Here is a 25,458-nt window from a genome sequence, read left to right on the forward strand (position 1 = left end):
TTCGAAAGCACCCCCGGGTGCAGGTAGATAAATAGGGACCGCTTTCTAGCGGGAAGGTAAATGGCGTTTCCGTGTGCAGCTCTGGCTCGCCAGAGCAGCGATGTCACGCTGGCCACGTGACCCGGAAAGTGTCTCCAGACAGCGCTGGCTCCCGGCCTCTTAAGTGAGATGGGCGCACAACCCTAGAGTCTGTCAAGACTGGCCCGTACGGGCAGGGGTACCTTTACCTTTACCTAAGCCTCTCAGTGAATTAAATTTTGCAGAATAGTAAAAGTGGTGGAGCGAATAGTGGAAAATAAGAGCTATAATGCAAATTGCATAATTTCTACAGCTTTCAGAATTAATGTCACAGAATTTGGATTGCCTGGGCATTTAACGTTTTTAAAACAACAACAACGACATTGTATGGAATACTTAACACACTGATAAAACACCTGTTTAGGCATTGTGCCTACTTTGACATTAATATTAGAGTACCAATAGATCCTTGGAAATATTGGCAATAGATTTTTCCTTGTTTAATTAGAATCATTTATTCATGCTGAGCGAGCACATTTTACAATATATTGATTTTTCATTTTATCTTTCTAATTTTGGTTGTCGCGGGGAAAGACTACCTTAATTTCTCTTTTTCTGGTGTGAATCCCCCCCCCCCCAACTTGTAATATCTCTACTTCTACAGGGTAATTATGAGCTGAGCTCAGTTGCAGAAGTTGCAATGCAGAGATAATTATTCACAGTAAATTCTTCCTCTCTCTTTTTTTCTCCCCCTCTCAGAAACCTCTCTGGTAACCGGCTGACTACGCTGTCGTGGCTACTCTTCAAGACATTGAGACTTACCGAGCTGTAAGTTTTTACTTGGGATGTGTTTTCTGCAAAGGCAAAAGGGAGGGGGAAGGCCAAAGGAAGTGTGAGTTAAAGGTCCTTTTCAGGATGCAAATGGGAGAGGAAGAGGCAGTTAGGAGACCTTTTAAGGATTCAAACAGGATGGAAAGATTGAAGGAAGGTGTAGTTAAGGGCCACTTTGAAGCAGAAATGCATAGCAACGATAAAGACATGGCTGATGCAGGAAAATGGCAATCCTCTGTTAACCCTCCTTCTCTTCTGGAGGTAAAAAATATTGGGACACAGGTGGTGCTATGGTCTAAACCACCAAGCCTCTTGGGCTTGCCGATTGGAAGGTTGGAGTTTCAAATCCCCACAACAGGGTGGAGTTCCCATAGCTCTGTCCCAGCTTTTGCCAACCTAGCAGTTTGAAAGCACACCAGTACAAGTAGATAAATAGGTACTGCTGTGGTGGGAAGGTAAAGGCGGGAAGGTGTTTCCGTGCACTCTGGCACTTGTCATGGTGTCCCATTGCACCAGAAGCAGTTTAGCCATGCTGGCCACATGACCCAGAAAGCTATTTGTGGACAAACCCTGGCTCCCTTGGCCTGAAAAGTGAGATGAGCTCCACACCCCATAGACAAATTCAACTGGACTTAACATCCAGGGGTCTTTTATTTTTACCTTTTACCTTACCTCTTCTGGGATGTGTTGTGAAACCTGCCTGGTCTCACAAAAGGGGGCAGGGGAATCACAGGGCTGGACCACCCAGGAGGCAAGGTAAGGTGACCATTTCAGGTGGCAGGATCCACAGGGGCAGCAGATCCCAACATCAATCTTCATTCTCCGCCTTGTTCCTCATGTAGATCTTCACTCGCCCCTTTTTCCCTGGCTGGAAGAGGGAGGGAATGCCATTTTCTGGTGCCAAAATGTCTTGGGCTGGTCCTGGGCAAGGGAGGAAGAGAAGTTTGCATTGCTGCACAGGGGCTGGAGCAAATCCCCCATGAGAAAAGGTTACAATGTTTGGAGCTGTAGAGCTTGGGTCAGGGAGACCTATAAGTTAAGGGAGGATATGGTGAAGGTATACAAAAGTATACATCGTATGGAGACTGTGGACAGGGAGAAACGTTTTTCTCCTTCTCTCATAATACTAGAATCAGGCACTATCCAATGAAGATGAATGGCAGGTGGTTCTGAACAAACAAAAGAAAATACATTTTCACACAGCACATAGAGAAACTATGGAATTTGCTCTCACGAGATGTTGTCATGACCGGCATGTTGGACAATTTTAAAAGGAGGTTACACAAATTCATGGAAGATACTGCTATCCATGCCTACTAGCCACCACCTCTGTCAAAAACAAGATGCCTCTGAATGGCAGTTGCTGGGAATCGCAACTGGGGAGAATGCTGTGAAGCTCAGGACCTAATTTCAGGCTTCCCGTAGGCATCTCATTGGCCACTATGAGAACAGGATGCTGGACTAGATGGGGCATTGGCTTGATCCAGAAGACTCTCCTTATGTTCTTTGGCACATCTTAGCTGTAGTTTTTAGGCAGACCAGAAGAAGCAATGGCTTTTTGACCTCCCTTCTCTGCAACAACTGAAGCACTTTTCCGACTACTGCATGTGAGATAGGCTAGCATCTCCCTTGGGGCCTAGCAGGTCTGCAGCTTCCTGAATTATAAATAAAGCATTCAGCGCCATATGAGAAGAATAAGTGGACATGAAATCAATGGAGTGGTGCCCTGGTGACCTGTTTTGTTGAGTTTTAGAAATAGTTCTGTGTCAGAAATAAAAGCATATACGTTATGTAGGATTCATCCCAGAGGATCATGGGAATATCTCATTCATCCTCACCTGTGATCAATAGAGCTGTAAGTGAGAAGTGACTTATGGAAGAATAAAGACCAGTCCCTCAAGTGGGACTCAGTGTGTTATCACCAGTGTAAACGCAGCATAGTTGCTCCCCCCTACCGTCAAGTCATTACATGAAGAAAAAGACTGATAGTAATATTGCAGAAATAAAGCAAAGCCCATGCTTGAGGGAGACGTCTGGCTAAAATGCTGAATTTGGAATTGATTCTCTGTGCTAATGGCAACTCAAACGTTGTCATGGCCTGGCTTCAGATAATAGCTCGATTCAATTCAGTTCATGTTCCAAGGTGAATTTACATAATTTGTAGTTTCCTAAACAATGCATGAACTGAAACTCAGCTGTCCTTTGAAATTTGCACTTCTCTGAATTTTGCATTGCAGTTTTCCACCCAAGTAATCTGTGCTAAAATGCATGTATTAAATTGTTATAGAAATATAGCATACAAAATGCATTATATTAGAGAAATGTGTTTCAGAAAAATGTGTATACTAGGAGAAATTGCATATAATATATTAGGGAAAAAATCACATTAAGCTGATGACAAATTTTCATGAGCAGCTTTTTAAAAATTGCAATCTGATGTTGGAGAACTGAATTTAAGATTGGGGAAAGGCAAAAACTCAGAGAAACCATGAACGGTGTATTAGCCCATCCCTGGTGAGAGCCCCTATCTCCTGGTAGAGCACACTTCTTTATAGTCATAGCATCTGAGATTTAATTCTCCATTGAAATGATCCGAGATAGCTGAACTGCAATAAAGAGAGACCATGGAGTGCTGTTGATCCTTAATGTGGACAAGACTGGACTAGATTGACCAAACATCTGACTCTGTATCAGGACCAAGCTACATTTGATGCTTATCACGTAGTTTGCCCTTGTGTGCAAGCCTTTTCTCCCCAAATTATCAGTATAGGTCCCCCTTTTAAGGTTCAGGAGCCTGGTGTGGGTCTTGGGGGAGCTTTAACCCTTTAACAGTACAAGAAGTTCCTTGCAGGATCAGACCAAAGCTCTATTTAGTCCCGTATTTTGTTCTCACAGATTCCTACGGGGAGCCCGCAAGCAGGACATGAGCGCAACAGCAGTCTTTCCACTTATGTTCTCCATCAAGTGTTATTCAGAGGCATGATCAGAGGCAAATTCAGAGGCATGCCTTTCTCTTTTCCCTTCCACCCGGCATACCTATGGGGAATCTTGTAGGAACAAGACATTAGGCTGGCAACACTTTCAACCTGAGCGTACAAATTAAAAAATGCCGTCTGAATGCACTTGCCCTTTCCAGGAATAAGTATTGCTAAATAAGTCTCTAGAGGAGGAAACTTCCAGCTCATCTGGCTATAGCTCTGCAATGGCTCTTAAACAGATGGCTGGAACGGAGGGAAATTAACTTTACAAGGGTGCTAAGAATAGAAGAAAATTACCTCCTCCAACTTGGAAATCCTTTCTAAGATGTAACTTTGTTGTAGATAACTCCACATGGCTTGGGTCGGTCTGACATCAATGCTGTGAGCCGAGGGATGAGCAAATCAGTCTATTACTGGTCCATGAAACTTTGTTTAAATTAAATTTGCTTCAAAAACCAAACAAACCCCACATGAAAAATCACATTTAAGCATGTATTTATATATTTCTAAATTCATCCACATTTCAAAATGTACCTATCCTCAAAATACACTTTAAAAAATACATTTAAAAAAAAGTATTTGGATATATTGGGTTGATTCATTGTGGTGCTAAGTTTAACCTTTAGAAGACATCTGAAGGCAGCCTTGTATAGGGAAGCTTTTTAATGTGTAATGTTTTATATATGTTGGAAGCTACCCATAATGGCTTGGGCAACCCAGTCAGGTGGGTGGGATACAAAGAATAAAATAATAATAATAATAATAATAATAATAATAATAATAATAATAATTACTATTAGGTTAAAGTCAGTTACTTGTTGTGCTTGTGGAAGTTTGCTGCAGAAGGGAAAACACAAGTACAGTGGAACTTCGGAAGCTGAATGCCTTTGAACTTGAACGTTTCGGCTCCCAAAAGATTGAAAACCAGAAGTGATTGTTCCGTTTTTTGAACGATTTTCAGAAGCCAAATGTCTGGCATGGCTTCCACGGCTTCCGATTGGCTTCAGGATGCTCCCGCTGCTAGTTGGAAGCCTCGCCTTGGTTTTGGAGCTGTACCGGGAGTTGAACAGACTCCCAGAACAGATTAAATTCAAAAACCAAGGTACGACTGCACATTACCAACCATTGTTGTGTAATGGATTGCACAACAAGAATCAGCGGTTGCACAACAAGCATCCATTAGTTACATTGGATTCCTTTGTGGTGCAGCCTTTAAACTCTGCCATCCACTAATGCAGGGGCTCTCGCAGTAGCAGACAGAAATTGCTGGAGGTGGCCCATTTAAGCTGCCAAGAATTGTGTTTTCAACATTTGAAGAAGTACAAAATCCAGTGTGGGTTGCTATTTTCTGATCCATGCATTAGTCAGAGAGGTTAGGGTTAGATTGGTTCACATGGGAATGTGCAAACGTCAGATTTCTCAAGCATCCCTAGGTGGGCTATAGATTTTCCTCTCTCCTTTCATTCTCTTGCAGCTGGCCTGTGGCATTTTCATCTTGTCTGCTCCTCCTTTGTGATGCTCCTTGCTGAGCCTACCACTGGGGGCAGACAGACGTGCTGAAAAGTCAACACTGGTCATCAGGGAGAAATGTAAAATGTTATTGCTTTGCACCCTGCTTTGCAAAGCTCATTGGAAAAGCAGCTTTTCCAACAAGGCAAGGGGGGAAACTGCAGAGAAGTCTATTTCCTACCAATGCTGGCCCTACTTGGAACCATCCCATTGCCATTATTAACTTAAGGCAGGCATGGCCAAACTTGGCCCTCCAGATGTTTTGGGTCTACAGTTCCCATCATCCCAGACCACTGGTCCTGTTAGCTAGGGATGAATGGGAGTTGTAGTCCCAAAACATCTGGAGGGCCGAGTTTGGCCATGCCTGACTTAAGGGATGCCCAAGCGCCACAGCGCCCTCTAGAGGATGCTAAAGGAACAGGGAGGGTTTGACAGTTCCAACCATTGACAATTCACTGGCCCCAACCTATTACGTTTTTGGGCTACTTTCAACTTAGATGTTGGTGTGGTAACTTGCTTGAATGTCTGCCATAGTCACCAAAATCAAAAGTAACGACACTTTGGTTCTTGAAGATTTTGTAAATTTATGTTTAAAGCACAATATACCTGCTCACACACAACATTTTTGCACGGAAGGAAAATATATGTTGGAAGAATTATATTTTTAGCTTGCTGTGAGGTGCGTACCCTAAGCAGGCATATTGCCTTCCTCAACATGTGTACTTGTGGGGGAAAATAAACCCCTGGCTTGAAAAGACATTAATTTCAGGTAGTCATGTTCATTAACTTCAATGGGTCCACTCTGATTAAAACTAGCACTGGATGCAACCCGATGTCACAAGGGCCCATAACTGATAATCAAGAAAGCCAGTGTGGTGTTGTGGTTAAGAGCGGTAGACTCGTAATCTGGTGAACTGGGTTTGCATCTCCGCTCCTCCAAATGCAGCTGCTGGGTGACCTTGGACTAGTCACACTTCTTTGAAGTCTCTCAGCCCCACTCACCTCACAGAGTGTTTGTTGTGGGGGAGGAAGGGAAAGGAGAATGTTAGCCGCTTTGAGTAGTGATAAAGCGGGATATCAAATCCAAACTCTTCTCTTCTTCAAACTCTTTTCCCTTGCTACTTTTCCTATTGCAATGGGACCTATGGAGGGTTTCCTCTCCAGCTCTTGCTTGAATGCAGACCAGACTTTCCCAATTGTGTGCCTGTATGTTTCTTTCTAGCTACAGAAGTGTCTGGCATTGTGACTGACAGATGTGTGTCTAGAATGCAGCTGCATCTGGAAGGAACTGTGTCCATTTTCAGTGCATTATCACCCACTCCTTTTTCATGCTGCCTTACATTGTTGTGGGATGGGAGATGACTGACCTGACTAAAGTTGAGATGCTTGATCAGCTGTGCCCCAACCTCCTGGCTCTGAGACATTTTTAGCAAGGAGTTGCTGCCTTCTGGTGTTTGCTCAAGGAGTGCTGCCCAAAGGAAAGCAAACCTTTTGTGGAGGAGATTCTTTGGAAGTGATGAAGAGCCAACTTCCAGAAGCTCTGCTGAATTGCTTAGATGCTTTGCTGTCATACTGAGATCTGTTATATGTGAGAGGTGTCATTGATCATGCACACATGATATTCTCCGGAGAGAGTATGGGGGCGCAGGGACACAGAAGTTGCCATCTGGCAATCCTGCTTGAGAGGAACATAGGAAGGTGCCTTATTCTGAGTCAGAACCATTTGCCCCTCTGGCTCAGTATTCTCTAGACAGACTGGCAGCAGTTCCCCAAGGTTTCACACATGGAGCATCTCCAGCTCTTAACTGGAGATGCTGGGGATTCAGCCTAGGACCTGTTGTGTGCAAAGCAGAAGATGTAATACTCAGCTAGGACTCACAGCTTGAAGGGGTCCTCCAGGCAATATGCAACCACCCCTGTCTGGATAGCTCAGTTGGTTAGAGCACAGTGTTGATAATGTCAAGGTTGCAGGTTCAATCCCCATATGGGACAGCTGCATATGCCTGCATTATAGGGGTTGGACTTAGATGATCCTCAGGGTCCTTTCCAACTCTATGAGTTCTATGAAGTGGTGTGGGTGATAACCACAGCTAGGAGAATCGAGCCCGTCTGGCATGCTATGAATGTTGTAGACAGCACTGCAAGTGCAGGGAAGCCAGCCACTGTATTTTCTTTCAAAAGAAAGCTAACCCCAGCCAAGTCCCTTAAGTGGCAGAGCGCCTGTGTGCTGGTGGCATGTGGCATGCCCAGTAAAATGCTGGGAGTTAATTTGCACAAAAGCTCCCCTGGGTACTGCGATTAGGACACATTACATCACCGACACGGCTGGGGCAGGCCATTGGAAAAGTCCACCCCGAGGCACACCGCTCTTATATTATTCATGGGGGAGAGTCATGCATTAAGAATGATCTGGGAAGCCTGCATTTTTATTACTTACAGTTCTGCCCCCTGAAGTGCTGCAATGGCAGCTCTCCTTGGCGGACAAATTTCAGGGAATGCTTTGACACCGGTTTGGATTCCTTCTCTGTCCCAGAGTGGTTTAACACAGGCCCTCCAAGTGTCCCCATTTTCCAGGGACAGTCCCAGATTTTACAGAAGCCATCCTGGTTTCTGATTTGATCCTGAAATGTCCCACTTTTCCTTAGGGCATCCCAATTTCCATTGGAGAAATGTTGGAGGGTATGGTAAAAAGGTAAGGGTAAAGGACCCCTGACAGTTAAGTCCAGTCGTAGATGACTCTTGGATTGCAGTGCTCATCTCGCTTTACAGGCCAGCATGACTAAGTTGCTTCTGGCGAAACCAGAGCAGCGCACGGAAACGCTGTTTACCTTCCCTCTGGAGTGGTACCTATTTATCTACTTGCACTTTGACGTGCTTTCAAACTGATAGGTTGGCAGGAGCTGGGACCGAGCAACAGGAGCTCACCCCGTCGCAGGGATTCAAACTGCCGACTTTCTGATGAGCAAGCCTAAGAGGCTCAGTGGTTTAGGCCACAGTGCCACCCGCGTCCCATGGAGGGTATGGTAGGACATTCCTATTTTCATGGGGAAAATGTTGGAGGGTATGGAATTATGCAACCCTCCCGAGTCATCTGAAGGCAGCCTGTATAAGGAAGTTGTTGTTTTAAATGTTTAACGTTTTATTATGTTTTTATATATGTTGGAAGCTTCCCAGAGTGGCTGAAGCAACCAGTCAGATGAGTGGGGGTATAAATAGTAAATAATAATGTCAGGGCTGCCTCAGGTCCCAGCTCACAAGAGACCAACGCCAAGTCCAGTTTATATACAAAGATGTTTATTGCAGTGTATTGTACGCTCCACAGCCGAGGCGCGCAGCCCCACGTCTGTTACGCTTAGACCGCTGAAGTCCCCTCTGAGTCAGTCCCTCCTCTGCACCAGTTTAAGAGGGCTGTGCTGCTCCACCTCTTCCTTTCTTTCCTTTTCCGCAGGGTCTTCCTGCCCCCTGGGGTTTCGCCCCTCCTGGATTCCCCTGACGCTGAATCCCCAGACAGCTCTTCCCCCCTCCTGCGTGCTTTGGGACCTGGCTCCTCCTCCGGGCTCCCTGTTCTTCCGCGCGCCTCCACATTTGAACTTGGCGCGCGTTCGCAACCTCTAACCTTCCTCTTGACAGTTACACTACTCCCTGCACTACTCCCCTCCCTTTCCGGGAGGATGTCTTGCTCCGATCTCCCCTCCCTCTCTCCTTTCGGATCTGCTTCCCCTGTCACACTGGAATCTCCACCCCCTTCACTGCGCTCTGGCGGAGAAGCCGGTCCCGACCCCCAGCTCCCACTTTGGGTTCCCCTGCTGATCCCCTGCTCCTGACGAGTCCCCCCTGTGACTCCCCTTGGCCTTACCACAGACGCCCCCTTCTGGGAATCCTCCGATTCACTTGAAAGACTCATGGAATCCCTCAAGTCATTGTCATCCTCTTCCTCGCTGTCCTGGGATTCTTCCCCCGTGCTCTCCGTCTCCTCCCTCACCTGTGCCTCTGTCCCTGAACCCCTGACAAATAATAATGATGATGATGATGATGATGATGATGACATCCCTGTTTTCATTGGAGAAATGTCAGAGGGTATGATAACAGTCAATCCTTCTCCCCAGGGAACTCTGGGAATTGTAGATCTGCAAGGGGAACTGGGGTCTCCTAACAACTCCCAGTACCTTTAACAAACTACAGCTCCCAGAATTCTTTGGGAGAAGCCATGAGTGTTGAAAGTGGTGGTGCAAATGTGGCCTAAGTCACCATCTCGACGCCCTCTTAAATTCTGCCCTATTTCTTATCATCACTTCTCTCAGTGGTCTAAGCATTCCGTAACATTCCCTTGAGGGTTCTTTCAGTCTCATGGTTTTGTAGGGGAGCTTGCAGAGCATTGGAATAGTGGTTGGGGAGCTTATAGTGCAGAGAGAGACAGGGAAAAGAAATCAATAATAATAATATAATTTCAGTACATAAAATACATGTAAGTATTTTAAGTGGAGTACATTAAAAAGCAGATTCCCCATCTGCGCTGCACAGCTGGGTCAATGGGGGTCTAAGTCTACAAAAGCTAGCTTCTATGTTCAATTAAAATGCATGTTGCCTCAGGTCCCTGAGCAGCAGGAGCTCTGAGTCAATGTGCTAAGGCAGAGTCTTATGGATTGAGCCTTGACTTTATGGGCATGGAGGGGAGAGGACAGATAAAATGGAAACTTTATACAGGTGAGTAGTGGAAGGAAGGTGCACATCTTTGAAGAAAGGCAATGACATCTAAATTTAACATGACGTTGGGAACCCTGATTCCTCCTTCCCCTCTGTTATCCCCGTAATGCAGCCAGGAAGGGTTGCAAACTTTGACTTGCTTAAACCAGTAGGTGAGTCAACTAAATTTTTGTTGATTAACCTGTGGAGCAGTGACTTAAGGATGCCCTTTGCTAGTTTCTTTCTCACTTTGGCATTGGAAGTTATTTTGGTTCTCGTATGAGAGGTGATTTCTGTTTTATTTGGTCAACAACAAAAACAACAACAACAAAAACGACAACAACAATAATAATAATATATTATTTATACCCCGCCCATCTGGCTGGGTTTCCCCAGCCACTCTAGGCGGCTTCCAACAAAAGATTAAAAATACATTAAAACATCAGTCATTAAAAACTTCCCTAAACCAGGGCTGCCTTCAGATGTCTTCTAAACATCAAATAGTTGTTTATTTCCTTGACATCTGGTGGGAGGGCGTTCCACAGGGCGGGCGCCACTACCGAGAAGGCCCTCTACTTGGTTCCCTGTAACTTGGCTTCTCGCAATGAGGGAACCGCCAGAAGGCCCTCAGAGCTGGACCTCAGTGTCCGGGCTGAACGATGGGGGTGGAGACGCTCCTTCAGGTATACTGCAAATGATATTTTACTTAGAATTATAGAATTGTAGAGTTGGAAGGGAAACTGACAGTCATCTAGTCTGGACTCCCTGCACTGCCTGCAAGAGGTCTGCATAATTATACAACTGGTGCCCTAATTGGCCATCGTATGTGGCTAGGGTACCACCAGAGGATACTTGGGCTGCATTCACATGGCAGTTATTCCATTTCCTTGTTTTCCTGTTAATTTCCATATCAGCTTTTCCCATGACATAAAAGCCATTTCCAGATAACTAGCAAAATAAAGCACATGTTTAGCACTCATTTCCATGTTATTTGATTATTTTTTTAAAAAGACTATTTTAAAACAGCCTCGGTCCAGTATATCTGAAGGAGCGTCTCCACCCCCATCGTTCTACCTGGACACTGAGGTCCAGCACCGAGGGCCTTCTGGCGGTTTCCTCACTGTGAGAAGCCAAGTTACAGGGAACCAGGCAGAGGGCCTTCTCGGTAGTGACACCTGCCCTGTGGAACGCCCTCCCACCAGATGTCAAAGAGAACAACAACTATCAGACTTTTAGAAGACATCTGAAGGCAGCCCTGTTTAGGGAAGCTTTTAATGTTTGATGTATTACAGTATTTTAATATTTTTTTGGAAGCCGCCCAGAGTGGCTGGGGAAGCTCAGCCAGATGGGCGGGGTATAAATAAATACATTATTATTATTATTATTATTATTATTATTATTATTATTATTATTAGTGGCCCCCTTAACCTGGAAAATCATGGGAGGACAGTGATGACATTTGGGGCAGTGACACCAACATACAGCTAGTTCTTTCCTGTCATTTTTATGGGTGTAATCATGCGGAAGCAGAATCACGCAGCTCTGGAAAGGGCGGGGAAGTAGCAATGATGTTCATTGTGGTGTCAAACCGTGCCTACTAGCGTGAACGTCATTTCCATGGCACGGCTGTATATTGCTAAAAAAAGGCCACAGTTCCATAACACAACAGACACTGCAGTATGAAAGGAACATTAGAAAATGTGCTAGAAGTGCTAGCATTATAATCAGGAAAATGAATGCAATAATCCCCACAAATGCACCCTTTGTCCAGGAGCCCCTTGAAGCTGAAGCTGGCCCTGTATCAATATTTTAAGGACATCAATAAATTCCGCTAATTTTCCTGCACCTAGCCACCTTCCTTTCTTCTCTTTTGTCTCCTGGCTGTTTGGTTCCCAGCTTCCCAGCAGTCTCTAACCCAGGCCGACCTTCTGAGGCCAGCTCCGCTGCCATGATTCCATGTAACCTTTACCTCCTCTCCACCTTTTCTCTCTCACAGTCTCCCCTTCTCTTTCTGTGTAGGAGGTTAGAGCGAAACATGTTCAACTGCAGCTGTGACATCCGCTGGATCCAGCTGTGGCAGGAGAAAGGCGAAGCCAATTTGCAGAACCAGAACTTGAACTGCATGAATACAGAAAACAAAAACATAGCCGTGCACAAGATGAATGTCAATCAGTGTGGTAAGGAAAGAAAAAAACAACATCCCAAACGCCACCCACTTAATTAGGCATCTGTGCTAGATTATGATTATTCCTTCTATTTTTGTGGTCCAATCTCTGGGTGCCATTCTTGGTTTTTTGTGTGTGAAAACAGCACCAGGAACATCCATGCACAAAAGCGAGGCACCAGCAGACTTGGGGGAATCCCATCTTTTTGCAAAAGTACAGAAAGAAAGAAAGAAAAATCTTTAGCAGGGGAATCCATGGAGAAGGCCTAAATCAACTCAGTGAGGACTGAATGTATTCAGTCAGCTAGGACTGCTGGCTGGCAATTGGATGGTGGAGGAGGTGGATGGGAAATGGCAGTGATGGTATGAAGTCAATGGAAACCTGATCAGTTGCATCCCACCCTGTAACAATTTGTTGTAGGTTCCACTGGGGGCGGCGATTGTTGTTACGCATTGCTATGGTTCAACATGCATGGAGATTTGCAAAAGCATAAAAGACAGGTCCCGATCCAAATACAGTGGTACCTCGGGTTACATACGCTTCAAGTTACATACGCTTCAGGTTACAGACTCATCTAACCTAGAAATAGTACCTCGGGTTAAGAACTTTGCTTCAGGATGAGAACAGAAATCGTGCTCCAGCGATGGGGCGGCAGCAGGAGGCCCCATTAGCTAAAGTGGTGCTTCAGGTTAAGAACAGTTTCAGGTTAAGAACAGACCTCTGGAATGAATTAAGTACTTAACCCAAGGTACCACTGTAGATTATAATCTGGAAAAAAACCCTTTTTCTTTGCATGAAGCCAATTTATAGGGCTGGACAGAAAAGTTTATTTCTGATTTATATTACTTTCTCCCGGGCTCACCATAAATCTGCATTAAATTTGGGAAGAGCCACTAAAAAATGTGAATGTGAATTTAATTCAGATTTTCTCCCATTTCTCAATGTATTAGCTCAGAATTGTTAAAGCGTAATGTTGATTCCTTGTTACTGAGCCAAGAAAGGGTGTTTAAACACTTGAGAAGGGCAAAAGTGGACTGAAAGTTTAATTTCCAGTCTGCACATCAGTCTAGGACAGGCTTCCCCAACTTGGTGCCCTCCAGATGTTTTTCCATTGATTCCTACCCATCACAAAGCTGTGGTGGAGTAGACAATGCAGGTGTGCTGATGGGCATTGTAGTCCAAAACACCTAGAGGGCACCAGGTTGGGGAAAGCTGGTCTGGGAAGTGTTGTAGAAAGGAGAGTGCTTTTCTGATTGGGTCCTGCTTGCAGAGTTCCCCGCAGGCATTTGATTGGCACTGTGAGGACAGGATGAGACTTTAGTCTGATGCAGCAGGCTGTTCTTATGTTCCAGTCAGTTTCTATTGGAATGCACAAAGTCTGAATTCCTCCAGCACCACAGATGTATACTGTCCACCTCAACACACACACACACACACACACACACACACACACAAGCTGTTGCCTTCTCTTGTTTACATAACCCTTCAAGTTTTGAGAGGCCGTTTTTTGTTTCCCCCTTATCACAGTGATCATCAGGTTTCCCCTTAAACTTATTACCTTTGTTTCCCGGTGGAGTCTCTTGAGCTGCGAACAGCTGTAGCTTCTCAACCCCGTTCAGTGCTTCCCACAATTCTTTGTGGGTTTGCTGCTGCTTTGTTTGGAGGAGATATAAAGAGATGGACTTATCAGCAACGATGCTCCTCTACCTACTCTCTTTGTGTGCCTCCTGGGTGGGAGTCCCTTGGGCAACAAAACACTGCAATCCATTGGTCAAGGAGGGGAAATATGTGGTCTTCCATCAGCCCCAGGCAGCATGGCCAGCAGCCAGGAGTGATGGGAGTTGTAGTCTAAGGTCATTTAGAGAATCACAGGCATGGGGAATGATTTGGAAATGTTCCCCATGCACTTTTCTCTCCAGACTTTGAAATTCTGAACACCCTGGTCTTGTTTACAAATTAAGGATGTTTTGTGGTAGTTGCTGCCCTGATATCAGTAGTGTGACTCCTGCAACACGTTGGCGATTAATGTACACAGAACAATAATTATACATACTTTATCAACCTTCTGAGAAAAATACAAACCATTAAACAAAGCCACAAAGACTTGTGAACTACCCCGCCTAAAATGAACTTATAATGTCTAAACAAAAAAATTTCCTTCCAGTAGCACCTTAAAGACCAACTAAGTTAGTTCTTGGTATGAGCTTTCGTGTGCATGCACACTTCTTCAGATACAGATACTTCTTCAGATACTGTATCTGAAGAAGTGTGCATGCACACGAAAGCTCATACCAAGAACTAACTTAGTTGGTCTTTAAGGTGCTACTGGAAGGAATTTTTTTTGTTTTGACTATGGCAGACCAACACGGCTACCTATCTGTAACTGTTATAATGTCTGGTTTCAATAGATTTTTCAAATGCTTAACTCAGTCTTTTAGATAAGTTCATGAAGATACCAACAAAGGGTGAGTTCGGTGATATTCACAATACCGAGAGATGCTAGTAGAATTGTAAATAGATGTTAATAAAGTTCTAGACAATGAAATTGTAGACAACAGGGTGCCGGCGTTTTGCACCTGTTTCGTCCTGTATTTTTCTCAGAAGGTTGAAAAAGTATGTATAATTATTGTTCTGTGTATATTAATTGCCAATGTGTTGCATGAGTCACACTACTTCTATCAACAGCACAGATTGCATTTTTCTAGCCCTGATAACAGTGGCTACTAGTCATGCTGGCTGTGTTCTACCTCCACTGTCAGTGGCAATGTGCTTTGAATGACAGTTGCTGGAAACATCAGGAAAGGGAGAGTGCCATTTCGCCCAGGTCCTACCTCCAGGCTTCCCACAGGCATCTGATTGGCCACTGTGTGAACAGGATGCTGGACTGGTTGGGATACTGGCTTGTTCCGGCAGGCCCTTCTCATATGTCCCCAAAGTTTCATGCAGAGCTGGACAGTAAGCAAGCTTATTTTGCCACTGCTTGCAGTTCCTTTGTTTTCTTCTTATCTTCCCTTTCCCTCTAGGCTATGGACGCAGCAGGTGCACGAATTAATAATAAAACACGGGGGGGGGGGAGCAGTCTTGCATTGCAAGGAGATGGGCTAGATGATCCTTCCAGCTGTACGAGTCTATTACCTGATTGCGTGCCTGAACGCATTACAATTCTCAATGCAAAATAAACAAACACTTTATTTATTTATTAAATTTGTTTGTTGCTTTATCTTGCTCAGGGCAACCCAAAGTCACTTGCAATCAACCAAAAAGACAGACCACCCTCTCCCACACCTGCATTATAGAGACATTAAAGCCAAGAAGAAAAGGGAAATACATTAAAAACATCCCACCCACTTCTAAGAGGCCACAGATAGTTAAAAGCCAAACGCCTAGCTATAGAGGAAAGTTTTTGCCTGGTGCCTAAAGATATATAATGATGAGCTTCTCTGGGGAGAGTATTCCACAATCTACATGCAATCCTACATGCAATAGTCTCAAGAATGTTTTAGTAACAGAAGAATGTAGGAAACCGCCTTTGTTGTCAGGATCTTCTCCCTTTTCTTCCTGTGCCCTCCCCATAATAGTCAGCATTCTGTGGCCATTGAGCAGGCTCTGTCCTCATGGGACTGTTTTTGCCATACAGACAAATCTAATTGGCTGTGCGGTGTCATCCTTCCTGTTGTACATTCCCTGCTTTACTGGGGACATCATGGAAGAAGATGAAGCCCCAATGTCCAGAAATAGTGCAAAAGTAGCAGACATGGGGTGGGAACAATTGCTGCCACTTGCTGCCAATAGTAGCAGAAAAGAGTTATTTTGGGGTTCTGGGTGGGGAATGAGTTGCTTGCTTGCCCAAAACCTACCTTTCACCTTGGAAATGTTGGTGCATGGAAGCAATACACTACCTGTAAGCAGTCCCTGGCTTGTTGAACCTGATTTTGCTGATTTCCTGGGTTTGCATCAAAACTGGAGTTCCCAGGAAGCCCCTGGATAATGGGCTGGCTTGGTGAAGCTGTGTCAAGTTTGTTTTGTGTAGAAACATAGGAAGCTGCCTTGTATTGAGTGAGAGCATTGGTCCATCTATCTCAGTGTTGTCTGCACTGACTGGCAGTTGGCTCCCCAGGCCTGCAGGCAGGGTTCTCTCACAGCAATGCCAGGGATCAAACCTGGGGCCTTCTGCATGCAAATCAGATGCTCTGCCACTGCGCTATGGCCCTTCCCCAGTGTGTTATGGCCCGGCGCCACGGAATATGTATAGCAGAACTTGATAAATAGCTCTATCTTCTGCCTGGCTTGCTTCAGAAGGCCTTTAGGGCTTTTCAGTTCAACTCGTTTGCACCGAGGTCAAATGTACTGTATCTAAACCTGACAAGAGCATTTTGCACGCTCCTCTTTAAAATCAGCGATATAAGAAATTTTGCAACTTTCCTTCACAGCTTCTACTACTGCCTCTCTGCCAGCGAGTCAATGGCAGAAGCGGGATTGAAGGTTAGATGCTTGCTTATTTGTAGCTGCCTCTGTTGTGTCTCTGAAGGAGCCACTGCTGTGGTCGGGGCACCTCCTAGGATAGAAGCACACCCAAAACAATGACTCATAGAAAACTCTAGGGAATGTGGGTTCTTCTGAGGACAGCCAAGTCCTTGGGGGAAGAGTGAGAACTTAGGGATGGAGCTACCTGTCCGGGGGGAAAACAACACACAGACACACTTGTATTTTGCATGCAGTTTCTTGCCTGAATAAGAGTACAGTGGTACCTCAGGTTACAGATGTTTCAGGTTACAGACTCCACTAATCCAGAAATAGTACCTCTGCTTAAGAACTTTGCTTCAGGATGAGAACAGAAATCATGCTCTGGCGGCGCGGTGGCAGCTGGAGGCCCCATTAGCTAAAGTGGTACTTCAGGTTAAGAACAGTTTCAGGTTAAGAATGGACCTCCAGAATGAATTAAGTTCTTAACCCAAGGTACCACTGTATTCCGTGTTGCTTCCTTGTATCTGCCACAAGTTAAAGGGATAGTCACCTGTCCAGGGACTAGGAATGGGGGAGAATTTCAATTCAGGTCACATGTAGAGATGAACTTGCCTAATTCACAAACAATGCACAAACTGAAATGCAGCCATTTTTGGAAATTCCAGATTTCGCACTGCAGCTCTCCACCAAGGAATGGTGCACACATGCATATAGTAAAGCATAAAAATCTGGGAAAACAACATACAGAAATGTTTTCTGTTAGGGAAAATTGCTTTGCAGAATTGTGAATATTGTATGCAAAATTGCATACAAAATATGCTTACGCAGAAGGAATTTGCACTAAAATGCTGATAAATTTTTGTGAGGACTTAAAAAAAAAAAGATCTGCAAACTGATCTGAATATGTGGAGAATTGAAATTAAGACTGGAGAAGTGAGAAACTGAAATTGACCGATTTCTGCCATCCCTGACAGGGACCACTCAAATCCTGTAGCTGGACTTGTGTACATAATTGGGTAGGTAGAGAGCACACTGTTTTTCTCTTCCTACCTCTACTCCCTCCCCCAATTATAGAACTCCTAGGAATTGCACATGTTAAAACATCTCCCAACTTTGCTAAAGAAAACCATACACTTTTCTGCCCGCTTCCCCTTTTTATTAAATGTTGGAAGTGGGCTGGGATAGCTGCATGAAGGTGAGCCAAAAGGGATCTGGGAGACAACTGAAAATTCCTCAGCAAATTGGAGGAGTAATCTTTGAGGATTAGGAAATCCTTCGTGAGCAAAGTAGCAGGCTGGGAAGACCTCTCTGGCTACGATCTGGAGTGGATTTATGTACATTAATTTCCTGGGATTATGGGGTGAACAGTTTCCCTGACCTCCCTGCCCCCACACCACTCCCCATCACAACTGGAGAGAGATCTCCCTGCTGATATCTTTCCCTTCCAAAATGGAACTCTTCCGTCTCACGACAGTGGTCCAATGTGAAAGCGGTTTTCAGAGAATTTTACAACCGAGCCTCGCATTTGTGATCCAAGAAGCTGGCGGAGCTTGCCAAGTTAATCAGCCCTGGTATTTCCAATGTCCGGGCTGTGAGTGTGGTTGCTTAATAGAGCCAAAATGGTACCATCCAAGTACAAGAAGGATATATATGTAGGCTTGGGGAGAAAACCAAGTTCTAGAAATGCAAAACAAGCCACTTCCAAGAAGGGATGAGCATGTTCAGTGGCTGTGGAATGCTGAATGCCCATTTAAGGTGAGGATAGGGAAGTGTGGAGGTGAGGGAGTGACATGGGACAGATAAGCGAAAATTGGCGATTTCCCTTTCAGTGGGAATTATCCAATGTATCTATTGCTAGATATGCCCATCTCTGCTCCAAATTCAGCATCACTATAAGAAGAGACTTGCTGGATGGGGTCAAAAGGTCCATCTATTCCAGCATCTTCTCACGGTGGTCGATGCCTATAGGAAACTTGCAAGTTGGACATAAACACAGCAACACTCTGCTCACCTGAAGTTCCCAGCAACAGGCATTCAGGACAGAATGCTGTCATAGGCAAACTCGGCCCTCCAGATGTTTTGGGACTACAATTCCCATTATCCCGGACCACTGACTGATCCTGCTAGCTAGGGGTCATGGGATTTGTAGTCCCAAAACATGTAGAGGGCCGAGTTTACCTATGCCTGACATAATGCCTCCAACGGCAGAGGCAGTACATAGCCATGGATAGCCTTGTCCTCCATGAATTTCTCTAATCCACTTTTAAAGCAATCTATAAAGACCTAAGGCATTCCAATCCATGGGTTGTTCAACTTCCTCTGTGGTGGCCTTGGATAGGAACACATCACCCATGCCTTCTCCATCTTCCTTGAGGATGCATTGAGGGATGTCTTTGCTGGCTGCTCCCCCATCATCTGATGCTGCTTGGTCCATCTGGTTAGTTAGGCAGGTGGTGCCTTGGGTGGCTTTCTTCCATGAAGTTCCACCTGCTCTTCTATTCACATGCCTGTTTTACGGTACCCCTCACATCCCTTGTTTTGAGGAGCAATGTGGAAATCTTCCATTCTTAGATCTCTCTGATTATTGAGGTGTCTTGGAGCACATGCATTGACATTCCAGGTTTATGTGCCTTATGGAGCTAACCTAACAACCTGGATGTCTTCTGTGGATGAATCCATCAATCCTGGGTATATTATGTAAGGCATGCCAGGCAGAATCTGTCTTCCTTCTCGCTCATTGCTCCTCTCTGAAGCATTTGATGCAATTCTTGTCCCATCGGCCCTCCCCTGTCATATACAAGTGCCTGTTCTCCTATGCCCATAGGTTTGACACGTGTCCTATTTTTCCAGGACGTCCTCATTTTCCAGGGGTAAAATTTGAGACAAATTGCGTTCATTTGCTTTGAATGGCTGTCATAGCTTCCTCTTTTTTGCTCTTCAAAATATGGCAACCCTGTGACTTGACTCTAAGGACCAGCAAGGGAGTCTCCTGCTGCTCCTGCAAGATCTCTCTCAATAGCATGCAGTTCTATAAAAAAGGAGGATGCAGTAAGCTATTCTTTGTGTGTTTTGAGAATTGCTAGCTGCAATTGAATGCTAAGCATTTATTAGATGGCAAACTACTCAGGAGTTCGGGTACCTACAGGGCAGAGCCAATGAGATGTATTTCCCCCCCAGACATTTGCTTCTAGCACTGTCAACATCTGAAGCCACTGTGAACCAGGTTTGAATAAGGGTCATAGCTCAGTGGTTAGAGCGTCCGCTTTGAATGCAGAAGGTCCCAGGTTCAATCTGAAGCATCTTCAGGTGGGGCTGAAATCCTGGGAAGCTGCTTCCATTCATTGTAGACAATGGCTTGACTCAGTGTAGGGCAGCTTCTTACCTTCCTGGATTAGGAACCGGAGGTTTGAACCCTGGTGCTTTCAGTGGCATGTCTTAGTTGAACACCATCTTGACAAAGATGCTTTCGTGTTGGTTTGACTTCTTTAGATCTGCCCGAAATCAGTGTCAGCCATGTGAATCTGACTGTGTGTGAGGGGGAAAATGCTGTCATCACCTGCAATGGTTCTGGCTCACCCCTTCCTGATGTTGACTGGATGGTGGTAAATCTACGCTCGATCAACACTCATCAGGTAGGATGCTAAATCCAGGTGCTTTTCTGCTTTAATCGCCCAGAGAACTTCTCTGTATATATGGAGGATCCTCAGTTTAATATTAGTTGGCCTTCAATGCCCATCAAATTTGTTAAGGATGTGTACGATGCATGTAATCTATATGGTAGATTTCTCTTGATCCAGGGGCACAAATTGGCCAAGGGTTCAACAGTTATTTTGTGTGTATGTGTGCTTTTAAACATTCCTCCCCCCCTCTCTCGGTTATTTTTAGACAAACGCCAACTGGACCAATGTCCATTCCATCAATCTAACCCTGGTGAATGTCACGAGTGAGGACAACGGGTTTCTGTTGACGTGTATTGCCGAGAACGTGGTGGGGATGTCTAATGCAAGTGTGCTCCTCACTGTATATTGTAAGTTAATCGGGAAAGGGAAAGGTGAGGGTTCATGGGAGGCAAAGAGGGAGGGCAATGACATGGAAAGTATTCATTTGTACACACAGCACACCAAAACTTAGATCTTGACGCATGGCAATTCTACACTAGAAACACATTCCATATCTATCATAGAATTCCCAAAGTAGAACTGGGAATTGTTCTGCAAGGGTGCTGAGATTTCTCCAGGGTTCCTCAGAGTGAAAGAGAGGATAATACTAATAGACATGCCCACTCTCTCAACCAACACGCATCTTAGGCCCACCAGAGGAGGCTGGTCCAGTAGGGCAAACGAGGCACTGCCCCACCGACCTCCATTTGTCCTCAACTATTCCTTACCTGGGATGCGGCTGGCGCTGTGGGTTAAACCACAGAGCCTAGGACTTGCTGATCAGAAGGTCGGCGGTTCGAATCCCCGTGACAGGGTGAGCTCCCGTTGCTCGGTCCCTGCTCCTGCCAACCTAGCAGTTTGAGAGCACGTCAAAGTGCAAATAGATAAATAGGTACCGCTCCAGCGGGAAGGTAAACAGCGTTTCCGTGAGCTGCTCTGGTTCGCCAGAAGTGGCTTAGTCATGCCACTTCCCTTGGCCAATAAAGCGAGATGAGTGCCGCAAACCCAGAGGCGGTCATGACTGGACCTAATGGCCAGGGGTCCCTTTACCTTATTCCTTACCTACTTATGTTTGCATTAAGAGTGATCCAGTTGCTACTAATGTAGAGATTAAGCACATCCACAACAGGGAGAGGCTGACTAGAAGGAGGCAAGGGCAGAGCAGTAAATCAACCAGAGATGCATCAGGCACACTCCTCTGAAGTTGGGGATTTTGGCCACATGGGAGACTTCAGCATTTGTGGTATTTTCTCTTGGAACATGCTGAACTGTTCTGCCGTGGTTTACAGATTTGGAAATTGCTGCCCAGGAGACTGTTGAGTGTTGCAGCAGCTTCCTACATCTGTAAACGTTTTCCCATGGGTCAAATCCTTGAGAATCTTTCCTAATATGTGCACACTTCCTTAACACTTCTCTCCCCACCCCCAGAGGCTTGCGAATGGCAGAGAATTACCTTCCACGCACCAGCTTGCCCATGTATGCCTGTGCGCTTCAATTTTATGTGCAGAGCAGCAGCTGAGTGGAATTCCATAAGTGTGTAGCGAGATAGTCAGAAATGAAATATTGAAGAGGGGACAGAAGATTCTCCGCCTTTGTAATGCTCACAGTCCTGCCCAATGGCTAAAAGGTGCATCATGTTCCCCGCTGGGATGCACAGCCAAACTCCATTAGGATATATGGATGCTCGCCATGATGTGCGTCAGCTTACAGCTGTATCGTACTCGCAACATAAGTATTATGACCTGAAGTAATAGAATATGGAGGATGTAGCAGGGGGCCTGTTCTCTACACTAAAAGCCAGTGTGGTGTAGTGGTCAGAGTGCTGGATGAACACCTGGGAGACCAGGGTTCAAATTTCCACTCAGCCATGAATCTCACTGGGTGACCTTGGGCCAGTCACAACTTCTCGGTTTAACCTACCACACAGGGTGGTTGTGGGAATTAAATGAGAAAGGGGAGAACCATGTACGCCACTTTGAGCACCTTGGAGAAAAAGGTAGGATGTAAATATGATCTGTCAGTCGGTGGCGTGAGAAGGGGTGTGCGGTGGGTGCGGTATGGCCTGGGTGTCATCTCTGAAAGGGGTGACCCCGGGGCCTGGCCTGCAGCGTGCCTGGGACACACATCTCTCCTGGGGAGAAACGTGGTGGCTCAGGTACCTGCAGGCTCCACGCTGCCCGAAACGGCAACATGGGGCTTGTGGACTCCATGGAGGTTCCAAGCGGCATGCTCTGCCCCAGCTTGCCCTACCCCATGGGCGGCTTGCCCTGCCTCCAGGTGCAGGGCATTTGCACCACCCTGGGTGCCCAAGCAGCTAGCTACGCTGTCAGTCAAACATTTCTCACCACTCTGCACAGGGGCCATCCGTAGAATGCTTTTAGATGCAGCCGTTTTCCCACTCAGAATCTCACTTGTCCTTATCTAACCTCTTCCCCCCTTGTATTCCATCTCCAAATGTGTGCAGTGACAAGTGTTGGGTACTCCAATGAAGAAAGAGAGTGGAGATATTTGTGAACCTGAATGTTGCACCAATACCTTGTTGTGTATTGGTTGTACAGGATACCCATAACCTGCATTAAAATTCTACTTCCATGGTGAGGCATGGATGTCACTAGACTAGAACTGCTATAACCCATGACTGTTGGCCAGGCTGCCAGAGACTGGTGGGAGTTGGAGTCCAACAACCCCTGGGAGGCCACAGGTGCCCTGCTGCTGCTTTCCTGCATCCACAAGAATGCCTTTAAGTTGGAATGGGAAGTGAGGAACCCTGTCAACAAATACTGCCCTACCAACCCTGCCTACCAGCTACACCAACCAATCCTGCCAACCTCCGCTGCCCAGCCAAGCTGGACTGTAGATTCTGCAGGATAGGGAACCTGCAATCCTCTAGGTGCTGTCATGCTGCAACACCTATCAGTCCTAGTTAGCATGACCAGGGGTCAAGGGGGGTTCTGGTCCAGGGATGGGGAACCTTTCTCAGGTCAATGGGCACATTCTCTTCTGAGCTACCTTCCAGAGGCCAAAAGTGGATGAAGCAACGAATGTCAGTTTTATCTTTGGTACAGAAGGCTAGTTTTCTACAAACAGTCAAAAATCCTCTTTATCCAGAGGAAGCATTATCAGACTCCTTCTAGACAGACAAAGACAGGATAAGAAGCAGGGCTAGTGAGAGGGGTGGCCTGGGAAGAGTTCTGAAGGCCAGGCAGAGGTTCCCCACCCATTCTGGTCTAACAACATCTGGAAGGTCACTGCTTCCCCACTCCTGTCTTAAATAAGAGGCATCTTAGAATTGTAGAGATGGAAGGGGCCACGAGGGTCGTCAAGTCCAACTTGGATTTGATATCCTGCTTTATCACTACCCGAAGGAGTCTCAAAGCAGTCACAGTCTCCTTTCCCTTCCTCCCCCACAACAAACACTCTGTGAGGTGAGTGGGGCTGAGAGATTTCAGAGAAGTATGACTAGCCCAAGGTCACTCAGAAGCTGCATGTGGAGGAGCAGAGAATCATAGAATCATAGAATCATAGAGTTGGAAGAGACCACAAGGGCCATCGAGTCCAACCCCCTGCCAAGCAGGAAACACCATCAGAGCACTCCTGACATATGGTTGTCAAGCCTCTGCTTAAAGACCTCCAAAGACGGAGACTCCACCACACTCCTTGGCAGCAAATTCCACTGTCGAACAGCTCTTACTGTCGAACCCGGTTCACCAGATTACGAGTCTACTGCTCTTAACCACTACACCACACTGGCTCTCTCTATGGAATAAATGCAGGAATATTTTGCCCAATGTGGGGCTCAAAACACTCATCCTGAGATTATGAGTCTCCTGCTCTACCAACTGAGCCATCCCAGAGCTTTCCTTGCAGGTTGTGAAAGTAGTGACTGCATTTTGCAGGTGGGGGCAGAGTTCAAGGACGGCTGTCCCTCACCACACCAAAGAAAAAAGAGGAGAGAGAGATTCCCCTTTATATTTTACCTTGCACCCTCAAAAACCTATTGCAAGTTAGGTCCAGCTTCCCTCCTTCCAAGTTTTCCAGAAAGCCGAGGCTGCTGAGACCGTGCTGTCCTTTGTAGTCTGCCGTTTTCATGTTGCCTTTTGTCTTCCCTTGCTCAGATCCTCCCCGGGTGATCAGCTTATTGGAGCCCATCCGCCACATGGAGCACTGCATTGAGTTTTCGGTGCACGGGAACCCTCCGCCCCAAATCCATTGGCTCTACAACGGCCAGATTCTCAGGGAGACAGAGTTCATCCGCATGGAGTTCTTCCAGGAGGGGGAAGTGTCCGATGGCTGCTTGCTCTTCAACCACCCGACACACTACAACAATGGCAACTACACCATCGTCGCCACCAACTACCTGGGAACGGCCAACCAGACAGTCAGAGGGCACTTCCTGGAGAAACCCTTTCCAAGTGAGAGACTGACAGCTTGCAATCTTCCAGCTCCTCTCCCCCATCCCTCTTCTTTTCTGTCCCTGAGGAGAAACTCACAGACTAGAAGAACCTCAGAGGGCTCCAAAATTACCAACTCTGATGAGATCTGTGGCTGAACTGAGGCTGTGAAAAGCCTCCCCCCACCCTTAATCTAGACCCAAGATTTGGGGCCCCAGATTAGCTCTGACCCAGGCTGACTGGGAAACACCTGAGCTGGCCTGAATCTAGTCCAGAGTCATTCAAGAATCAATTCCTTTTCACTGGGAACTCTGGGCCTTGTAGCTGAATAGGACTCTCCATACAACTCTCACCATCCTTAACAAACTGTAACTCCCAGGATTCTTTGGGGGAAGCCTGGGCTGTGTAATACATACCCTCCAACATTTTTCCGGTGAAACTAGGGACACCCTATTATTATTATTATTATTATTATTATTATTATTATTATTATTATTATTATTATCCCATCCATCTTACTGGGTTGCCCTAGCCACTCTGGGCAGCTTCCAACATATATAAAAACATTTAAAAGCTTCCCTATAAAGGTCTGCCTTCAGATGTCTTCTGAAGGTTGTATTGTTACTTCTTGGCTTGTGGGGGATCACATATCTCCATACCTTCCAACATTTTTCTGTTGAAAACAGAGTTGTCCTAAGGAAAAGTGGGACATTCCAGAATCAAATCAGAAACAGGGACAGCTTCTGTAAATGCAGGACTG

At 45.8% G+C, this 25,458-nt stretch overlaps 1 protein-coding gene across 4 annotated transcripts in view; it reads left to right on the forward strand.

The window, feature by feature from the left end:
* NTRK3 (neurotrophic receptor tyrosine kinase 3) overlaps nt 1-25,458 on the forward strand; it is a 429,804-nt gene that overhangs the window by 154,780 nt on the left and 249,566 nt on the right. For all 4 annotated transcript variants that reach the window (XR_013390655.1, XM_077918932.1, XM_028705834.2 and 1 more), the window contains exons 4-8: nt 778-846; nt 12,039-12,196; nt 20,138-20,280; nt 20,534-20,675; nt 24,423-24,719. Coding sequence is in view for 3 of the 4 variants with exons in the window: in XM_077918932.1 (XP_077775058.1) it covers nt 778-846; nt 12,039-12,196; nt 20,138-20,280; nt 20,534-20,675; nt 24,423-24,719 (809 nt within the window). In the remaining variant the exon portion in view is untranslated. The remainder of the gene's footprint in view (nt 1-777; nt 847-12,038; nt 12,197-20,137; nt 20,281-20,533; nt 20,676-24,422; nt 24,720-25,458) is intronic.

The sequence above is a fragment of the Podarcis muralis genome, chromosome 14 (assembly GCF_964188315.1).
Source record: "Podarcis muralis chromosome 14, rPodMur119.hap1.1, whole genome shotgun sequence".
Lineage (NCBI taxonomy): Eukaryota > Metazoa > Chordata > Lepidosauria > Squamata > Lacertidae > Podarcis > Podarcis muralis.